The sequence below is a fragment of the Erpetoichthys calabaricus genome, chromosome 1, assembly GCF_900747795.2.
Source record: "Erpetoichthys calabaricus chromosome 1, fErpCal1.3, whole genome shotgun sequence".
Classification (NCBI taxonomy): Eukaryota; Metazoa; Chordata; class Cladistia; order Polypteriformes; family Polypteridae; genus Erpetoichthys; species Erpetoichthys calabaricus.
In genome coordinates, this window is record NC_041394.2 from 101586123 (window position 1) to 101595990 (window position 9868).

At 40.3% G+C, this 9868-nt stretch overlaps 1 protein-coding gene across 1 annotated transcript in view; it reads left to right on the forward strand.

The window, feature by feature from the left end:
- LOC114647347 (potassium channel subfamily K member 4-like) overlaps positions 1-7063 on the forward strand; it is a 73240-nt gene extending 66177 nt beyond the window's left edge. The window contains exons 6-7 of the mRNA XM_051930528.1: positions 3093-3235; positions 3600-7063. Coding sequence (XP_051786488.1) covers positions 3093-3235; positions 3600-4226 — 770 coding nt within the window. The 3' untranslated portion in view covers positions 4227-7063. The remainder of the gene's footprint in view (positions 1-3092; positions 3236-3599) is intronic.
- Positions 7064-9868: the final 2805 nt, after the last annotated feature.

A 9868-nucleotide genomic window follows, 5' to 3' on the forward strand; every position in this document is an offset into this window, starting at 1 on the left:
AACATTGAATAACACTGAGAAAACCTTGAACAACAGAGAAAACTAGCACTGCAATAGTTTGCGCTATAGCACTACCAACAGCTCGCTAAAAACGCTTTTTTTTAATGAGTTTTAAGCACAGGGGAAAAAATGAACATTTGAAAAATCCGTAATTTAATAAACCACCAAGAAAAGTAACATTGCAACAAAGCACGCTACGAACCGACCGCTGTAAACAGAAGTGAAAACAAAAACAAGCCCAGTGCATTCTTTAACTGCCTTCCTACCTTAAGCGTCCAGCTCTCTCTCTCTCGCTCGCTCTCTCTCTCATGTGTGCATGTCTCTCTCATGCGCCTGAGTGTGTGTCTCTCTCTCACGCGCCTGTGTGTGCGTGTGTCTCTCTCGTGCACCTGTGTGTGCGTGTGTCTCTCTTGCGCACCTGTGTGTGCGTGTGTCTCTCTCGCGCGCCTGTGTGTGCGTGTGTCTCTCTCGCGCACCTGTGTGTGCGTGTGTCTCTTTCGCGCACCTGTGTGTGCGTGTGTCTCTCTCGCTAGCCTGTGTGTGTGTGTCTCTCTCTTTCACGTGCCTGTGTGTGTGTGTGTCTCTCTCTCTCGTGTGCCTGTGTGTGTGTGTCTCACTCTCACACACCTGTGTGTGTGTCTCGCTCTCTCTCTCTCTTGCTCGCTCGCTTGCTGCACAGGAAATGCACAGGGAGAGACTGAACACGTACAAACCGAAAGGGAAACTGGCTTGTTCACATACTGAGTGTGTGGTCATGAACAGATGCAAACTTTTTGGTCGTAAACCAATTTGTACGTGTTCCGAGACGTTCGTGAACTGAGGTTCCACTGTAAGTGCAGTTGTAAAGGGGAAGTTTTACCAGTTAAGATCTGTTGCCACATGCAAGCATTTATCATATGCAGACTGGACTATTATAATTCTCTGTATCTGAGGCTGCCACAAGCTTCCATTTTCCAGTGCCAACCACGCTCTACTAGCTAGTAAAATTTAGAATCCAGTTTGAGGCATTCTTTTATATTATTTTTTTTTAAATCCTACATGGTCTGGCTCAACAGTACATCTCCAGTCTTAACACTTACCCAAATTGTCTTAGATCATCAGCCATCAATTGCTTTTCATTCAACAGTCATGTCTAAAATTAAAGGTGATTGTGCTTTTTCTATTGCCGCACCCAGGCTGTGGGATGCAATTTCCCAACAATTTAGATTATCCCTGTCTATTGACACTTTCAAATGTCACTTGAATGTCGCTTTTATTCATTAGCTCTTGATTTTGCTTAATCTAATATCTTGGTTTGGCTTGTTTTTACTGTTTTTTATTTATTCTTTCCTAATTTTTTTATTATTATTTTACTTGATTGTTTTCTTATTGAGTTGCATATTGTTTTTATTGTCTTTTGCTTTAGTATATTTTATGTATTTCCAGTGTATTCATTTCTCGGTTTACTGCACATCACTTTGGTACAACTAATGTTGTTTTTAAAATGTGCTTTATAAATAAAATGACTTGACTTGCTTATTTCTAGTGATGTCCATGAGCATATTACACTATATTTTAATATATAGTTTGGCTGGAAGAATACTGCTTCCACTTTTGTTGATGCCTTTGCGAACTCTGAAAACCTGGTTTAAGTCCCCACATAATCCTTACATTTCAGGCCTAGAGAGGTTTGACATCCTTTTCATGAGCAAATGAAGAAATGTTGCTGCACTACTATAGAAAATCAGGCATGTGTAGTATAAGTATACACATGACTTCATACTGAACTTGAATTTGTTATTGTTTTGATTAATGATATTTTAGAATTCCCTTTAAATGATCAATCTGTTTTTGTGTAAATAAGAGCTAAAGCATACATGTGAAAATGCACAAAAATTAAATGACTTGCCCTGTGGTGTTGTGGGTCCACAGCTCTCTTAGCAAAGACCAGTTGTTTTAAATAAATAATCACAGCGCTCACGGTGTTGCGAGGGGCATGGTAGTGTGGCTGAAGCAGTTTCTGGGTGGATTCGTGCTGTGGGCGTTTCTCACCTAAGTGCACAGGTGAGGGACGGTCCGCAGTGTAATTGTACCCAGGAACTGTTGATTGCCACAGCTGCCATGTCCATTATATAGAGAAGCCTGAGACGGTTAAGGGGATGAAGGATGAACAAGATAAAAAGTAAACTGAGGTTGCAGGAGGAAGCAGGAAGTGAGCGAGCGAGCCGGTGCAGGACAACGAGCGAGAGAAGGCTCGCATGCAACTGTGCAGGCAGCCTGGGTGTTAGGCCGACACCCAGGCTGTAGTAGTTGTGGTCACTGCCACAGAGTTTGTTTTTATGAAGGACGGGAGTAACCGGAGGCGGGTGACTCTCCGCTTAAGGCCGCAGGAGGCAGCGGGAGTCGGGACTTGGGATGTGGTGTCACCAGCGTGGGAGCCTTGGTTGTTGGGGAGTCCCAAGTCGCTGTCCGGAGGATCCTACCAAAGCCAAGGATCGGTATGGTGACTGACAGCAGAAGTAGGTGAAAGAAGGTCAGCTGCAGAGAGAGCGTCTCACCTGCTGCAGGGCCCTAACAGGAGAAGCAGGTGAGACGCTAGTTTAGAAGAAGCACCGGGCTTGACATTGGTTTTTTAGAAGACTGCTTCCTGTATTGTGTTTTAACCTCGGTTTTAAAGGATTGTTTGTTTGTTTTTGCATTTGTTCTATTTTAAACCTCCACCTTTCACCTTTCTTATATGGATTATTTATTTGTTTTAATGAAGATTATGGACACTGCACTTTATTTGAACACTCATTCGTTTTGTTGTTGGATTTTAAGTAAAAGCACTTTGCACATTTGCACCAAAGTCTTGCTCTAATGTTATTGCCTCACTGTCTAGCTCATCTTGGTTATAACTATCAACGGTGTTGGGTTCAAGGGCTCCCGAACAGAAGATGGGAGCATGGAGCTGAACCCGCATCGTCACATGCCCTGGTATTGGTTTTTTATGGTCTTCACTTACATGTTGAAATAAAATGATTTGGACTTATAACCATCTGTAGAAATTACACTACAATTTATCAGCATAAATTAATTCTGATATAGATCTCTTTGTTCTGCACTTCATGCAGGTGGTACTGGGAATGATAATGAGAGTCATTGGTATAAACCCCTCGTGTGGTTTTGGATCTTACTGGGATTGGCATACTTTGCCTCCATTCTGACCATGATTGGGAACTGGTTAAGGGTACTATCCAAAAAGACCCGTGCTGAGGTGAGCATCATTCTATGGAAAGTCATTTGCTTGTGTGTGCAATTTATCTTATATAATTGGTACCATGTCAAGTTAATTTTACTGAACAGTGGTGGTGAAGTGAGAAAAAAAACCTTGGATTTGCTAATACTCTACATCCCCATCATCATCTATGATCATGAGCTTTGGGTTATAATCAAAAAATAAGACTGTTGCTATCAGACAACAAAAAAAAGCCTGTTTTGCGAAAATCCTTGGCTTCATGAAAGCGTGAGGAACTCAAAAGACCTTGAGGATTTAGGAATTTCACATGACTTTAGCATTTTTGTTTTGGTGAAGTATTATTTTGCAGTAACCTTTCACTTCTTTCTCTTATAATTAACAGATGGAAGGACTGACAGCGCATGCTTCCAATTGGACGCAAAACATGTCAGTGGACCTAAAACATCGTGGTATAGATCTGAATGAACGGTTCCAAAAGGGAGGATTTAAAATTAGTCGTAAGGGGAAACCCAACACAGGAACCCTTCTCAAAGAAAATGCGCTTAGGAGTGATTATGTGTCAACCACAAAAGAGGAACAGAATCAGGAGGAAGAGGAAGAGGAGGAGGAGGAAGAGGAAGAGGAAGAGGAGGGGGCAGAGGAGGAGGTGGGAAGTATGTATGATGTAGATATCAAGGAGAAGTCTTGCTCTGGTTCGTTGGATTCAAGGGAAATGAAGTCTAGACCAGTAGAGGAACCTGTCATTGAAGAGATGAATGAGAAGGATTGTTCATTAGATAAGGACACAGACTGTACCAAGCCTTTGGACTACTTTGGGGAAAATCTAGCATTCATTGATGAGTCCTCAGATGCTCTTAGTGATCACCCAGATGAAGTACTCGTCAACAGCCACAAACGAAGGAAACAGAAGAGAGTTCGACTAATTCAAAGGCAGCAAGAGCCTAATGGAGATATTTCACATGGCTGGGGTAGCCTTAACCGAAACCGGGACAAAGGAGAGAACCCCTGAGCTTCCCTTTTAGCTGTATATCAGCTCTTTCGACATTTTCTATGGTTAGACCTTTGACTGTAATTGCTTGTGGGCACATAAATTTTATTTATGTGGCAGTCAGGTCCAGTGGGTAAAATCTTAATTATCTAGGTTTGGGCCTTATGGTAAAGGGAAACCTGAGCAGCCTTTGAAATGGAAGCTAGCTCAAGGTATCAGTCGTGGTAAGAACTTTGTCAAGAAACACAGTTTGAATACATTTGATGGTCCACTAATTCACAAAATGTTTTCTCTTAAAATGTTTGCTGTTAAAATATTTTTTACTATAAAGAAGTTAAATTGGAATTATTTAGGATTATTGCTTAGGGGGTTACACATAAGCATTAAGCAAATGAATGAGCCAATGGCCTTTTTTTAATGTGTCAATTTTTTGATCACTTGTGAGTGTGGTACATTTCACAAGTAACACGGAGGTGGCCTACGGCTTATGACTTTTGTTTCCTAATGGTATTTTTGTTTGCTGTTCAGGGTGATGTGTTGTTGGGTGATGGTAATGCTGGGATGCTGGGATTCGAATTAAGAGAAAATTAATGCATGAATTATTGTACATTTTAGTTCCTTTTGTTTTGCTTCACTGTGCTTTATCAAACTGCATAGCATCAGAGGTCTGTGCATTTTGAATGAGGCCTGTCCACTTTCAACAGAATAGCACGTAACAGATCTTCATGCAAAAAAATATTTCTTTGATGAGACTTCAGTCTCTGAGAAACTGGTGTGTTTTGAAAATGCTCAAGAAACGTTTAACCTCATTATGATTTGTGACGATGAGGAAATATTACTGTGTGTATATTACTGCTGCCTTTTCTAGTTTCACATTTGGAAACTTACCAGGATTTGTAATAACCTCGACCCACAACCCCAATTCAATAAGGGTCTCAAATAATTGTGAATTGGGTTTTGTATATTGTACTCAGAGTCAAATATTTCATCAATAGAACACATGACAGCATTTTAGATGCATGATCATCTTTTAACAAGTATTTTTTGTTGAATTAAGATCAGATAGACTTACTGTAATAATTAATACATTTTGCATAAATCTGTTTCCCATATTGTTTAGATGAAATTCCAAGCCACTTTAAATGGAGTATCATTTTACTCTCCTATTCATATCTGAATCATGAATTTCAAAGTTTTTGTGTTCCTTAATATATTACGCTCTTCAGCAATGGCCTTATGGGAGTAAAATATGTTTGCTACTACAAAAACTTAAGCCTGCCTTTGAAGAGGATCAGTGATAATGTGTCATGGCTGTTAGGATTTTCCAAATAAATCCTGACAGACCACTTTTAATTAATCAAGCGTCAGGTATTTTAGGGTCATTCCTCAAGGGAAGTCAGGTACACTAAGGTTAAACACAGTGAGATACAAGATCAATGGTGATGTTAATCAGAAAGTGTTAAACTTGTAGACAGGACCAAAACCAGAATTGTAAACCAGGATATTCCTAAGGAGAAAAAAAAAGTTTTTTTTTCACAAATGTTGTCTTTACTGTAAATTTGTTTATTTTTACAAATTTCTGATTCTGTAGCCATCTTTTGTAATATGGCCACCCTGTTACTTAGTGGTTATGTGGCACGTGCATCACTTTCCAAGCAAGCATATAGCGTGATACCAACAAGACTCATGAAACGTCGGCCAATGAACACTAGAACAAAAAAATAAAAAAAAAACAAATATGCAAAATGGAAGCAGCAATAGAAGTATCGTGCAAAATGGAAACAAAATAATGTCAGTTAATTAATTTATACATTGCAAAGCAAACACAGAACAACAGCAAGCCTGACTTAAATATCAGGAAGTGGCATGAATTCATTTACCACATTTGCCTTAATATTTTCTAAACTAGAAAGTCAGACAAGGGTCCAAATTTATCAAGCATCTCGCAACTACACCTAGGAAATGCACTAAATATGTGAGTAGAATAAGAATTTGTCCTACCTCAGAGCAGGTGTCCTTGTCCCAGTCCCAGTAGGAGGCCACAGCTAGGAATGAAGCAAATTAACACTCATGATGACATTTTGTAGTTGTCTGATGCTAACAGTGAAGCTTCACCACAAAGATGATAATAATAATAATACTAATGATATTAATAATCATACTAATAATATTCAAAGTAGAAGATGAAGAGAGAGAAGATGGATACTGGGCTAATTGTTGCTGCTTTGCAACATCATGAATAATACTGTAGCGAACACTGACATGCAAAGACCAAAACATGCACAGAATGAGAGTTTATAGTAATATTGGGCACATTTAATTAATGTTAATGATCCTCAGCCATACTTCCTGATGATGGGCACGTTTATTTAACAATGAGCGATCCATAGTCATACTTTCAGAAGAATCACCTTCCTACTGATACGGCCACGGGAACTGTCTTGTAAAGTAACAGTTATGCTGAAACTAGCCATGACTATTTCTGCACTGTTTCTGAAATTGTGTTCATCAACTGCGTTTAAAAAGGTATCATTTTAAAGAGATCTACATATTGGTAAGAATTAACAAATAGTAAGCAATGTGAGCCCAGAATGGCCTAAGCTTGTAATTCTGGGTATGCCTTATAGCAAGGGACACACAAACACTATCTAAACTTTGAGATAATTATATAAAAGCTAATCAGCCAGAGAGTGTGCCATTCATTGAAAACCAGTATTTTAGGAGGAAACTAGTAAGTTGTGAGTGAAAGTCAAACAGCAGTGTTGCTGGTATTTAAACTTGCAGTCATACTGCAGAACTAAACAATGTGAGATGCTTGTCCACCCACAATGTTTCATTTTCACAATAAACACAAGATGTAAAATCTGGATACTGTGTGTCAGAAAAAAAAACTTCTATTCATGGGGCTGCATTGACAGAAGCATAAAATCCACACTGATCAACTACAGCACGGGTGGGCAAAGTCAGTCCTAGAGGGCCGCAGTGGGTGCAGGTTTTTGTTCCAACCCAGTTGCTTAATTAAAAACCAATCCTTGTCAATTATTTAATTGCATGGCTTGCTAATGCTTTAACTCTGCCATGTCAAGTCATTCTCATATTCTAGATTTTTTTTCCTTTCTAAGGATATCATCCAAATGATTTGAAATCTAAAACAGACGAGTTATTCTCAGGGCTTCACTTTTTTCTCTTCACTTTCCTTCCAAGTATTTAATTAAGCCCAATAGTGCATGATAAATACACACAGGCGTAAATGGTAACAAGCTAAATGGAGAAATGCTGATCTCTTTTGTCATTTGCATCTTATTGCTAACTAGGGGGCTCCGTCCCCTGCTCGCTTCGCTCGCCAACCCCTGGCGTTGGGGCATGACAAAGAGTGAGATGTATGAATTAGATATAGAATAGTGTGCAGGTTTGGATGATGCCTATAGAAATAAAAAATAGAGTGTTTGGCATAGAGTAATGTTTTATTGGAATATTACTTTGTATACAACATTAGTAGTAAAGATGGTGTCTTGTCCTTGAATGAGTCTTCCTTGGCATGGATCATTTATAACTTTAACTTTAACGTCAGATGAACGTCGAACACGTGAGAAGGCAACATAAAGTTGTCCATGTCCAAAAACGGGTTCAGAGAGGTAGATGCCAACCTTGTCCATGGTTTGTCCTTGTGATTTGTTGATGGTCATGGCAAATGCAGGTTTAATGGGGAACTGTCGGCGTTTCAATGTAAAAGGTAATTCTAGGTCAGAACTCGTAAGGTCAATTCTAGGAATGAGAACAGTATTGTTAGCATGTGATCCTGTAAGAACTGTTGCTTGAATAACATTGTGTGTCATGGTGTTGACGACTAACCGTGTGCCATTGCATAAACCCTGTTTAGTGTTAAGGTTTCTTAATAGCATGATTATTGTTCCGTTTTTAAGGGTAAGGTTGTGTTGTGGTAATCCGGCCAAGTTAATAGTGTTCAAATATTCTAAGGGTAAATTCAGATGTTCATTGTCGTCATCAGCGTCAACTTTGTCAGAGCTTAGAAAGAGCCGTGTCTCTCCAGGAAGTAATGAAATGACCTGTGCATATTTGCGTTGTTGATTTGTTTCAGGGTGCACTGTTCCAATGCAATATTTGTCCACATATGCGAAAGCAGTATGGGCCATTGCCTTTTGGTGGCCTGATATGTACTCCGGTAGATGCAAAAGCAAATGAACTATTGTAGGATCTAATGCAGTTCCTAAAGTTTTTACTTTCAGGCACATCGTTAGTTAGAAGCTTCTGTAGATATTCAGGATATGAATGTAAAGGAGGCAGTCTAATCTGCCCCTTTTGACAACAACGTGTAAATTCATTATTTGTATTGCTAGTTGTTTCTTCTTGGAAGTTAAGTGAATGACAATGATTGCAAATGACATTCATTAATCCCAATGAATTTTCCTCAATAGTGGACTCATTATTGAAGGCGTTGTCAGCCAACTGGCGTAAGCGTTTAGCAGGTGTCTGGCGTTGATGTCCGTGACTGGCATGTTTTGCTTGTGGCGTTTGAGTGCCGCGTTGTTGCATGTCCATTTTTTGTGACGCGCTATTTTGGATTTTTTATTGATTCGCCTCCGCTTTGGGAAAAGTCCGTTTCAGTCTACGTCGTGCATTATTTGTATCGAGCCTTGTCCGTTTTTGTATGTCGGTCAGTTGAGCTTTCTGCTTTTGGAGTCTTGCTTGCTTTTTTTCTGGCAGTTCATATGCGCGTTGTACACGTCCGCGTTCATTTATTCTGTCTCTTCGCTCCCTTTTTTGTATGTCTGAGAGGCGAGCTCTTTCGGTTTGAAATCGTGCTTGTTTCGATGCAGCACTTTGAGACGCGCGCTGTATGCGTCTACGTTCATTGTGTCTGTCCATTTGGGCACGTCTCTGTAACGGGGTTACTTGAGCTTTGCGTTTTTTGATCCGAGACATTTTTTCTCCCGGAGTTTCCGAAGCGCGTTGTATGCGCCGCTGTGTATTTTGTTGTTTCATTCGTGTTCGTGTGTTTGGTCCCGTTATCCGATCCGAATCGTTTTGTTCCCGTGACCGTGTATTCATGACTTGTTTGTTCCTCAGCATGCGAAATATGGATAAGTAATAAGGAGGATCGCACTCACTGTTAATATGTAGCCTTTTCTGCAGTTGAACGGTTAATAGTGCTTTATTGTAAGGAGATCCACCTATGCTGACACCTATGCTGCCTAGTGTGAAGGTGTTGAGATGACGTATGTTTAATATGGACGTTTCCTTTAGAAATGTGGCTTTGGGTGTCACTTCTTATTGATGTGTGGGGGGGGGGGGGGTGGGTGAGGATTGTTGTTGCGCGAGCGTCTTCTTTCTTTTTGTGTTCCAGGGGCTTGTTGAATCCCCCTCTTTGTGTGTGTCCTGTCCGTTGCTTGTTGGGTGTGTGGGGTGGTTTTGTGTTCTTTTTTTTTGTGTTCCAGGGGCTTGTTGAATCCCCCTCTTGGTGTGTGTCCCGTCCGGTGCCTGTAGGGGGGGGGGTGCCTTGCTGTTGTGCGCGAGCGTCTTCTTTTTTTTTGTGTGCTAGTTTCGTGTGCAATGGGTTTCGTGCGGCGCCTGCGTTTGACTACTTTTTTCTGTGCCTTTTCCTTTTTTCTGTGTTCGGGGCGCCTCATTTCTTTGACTCCTTT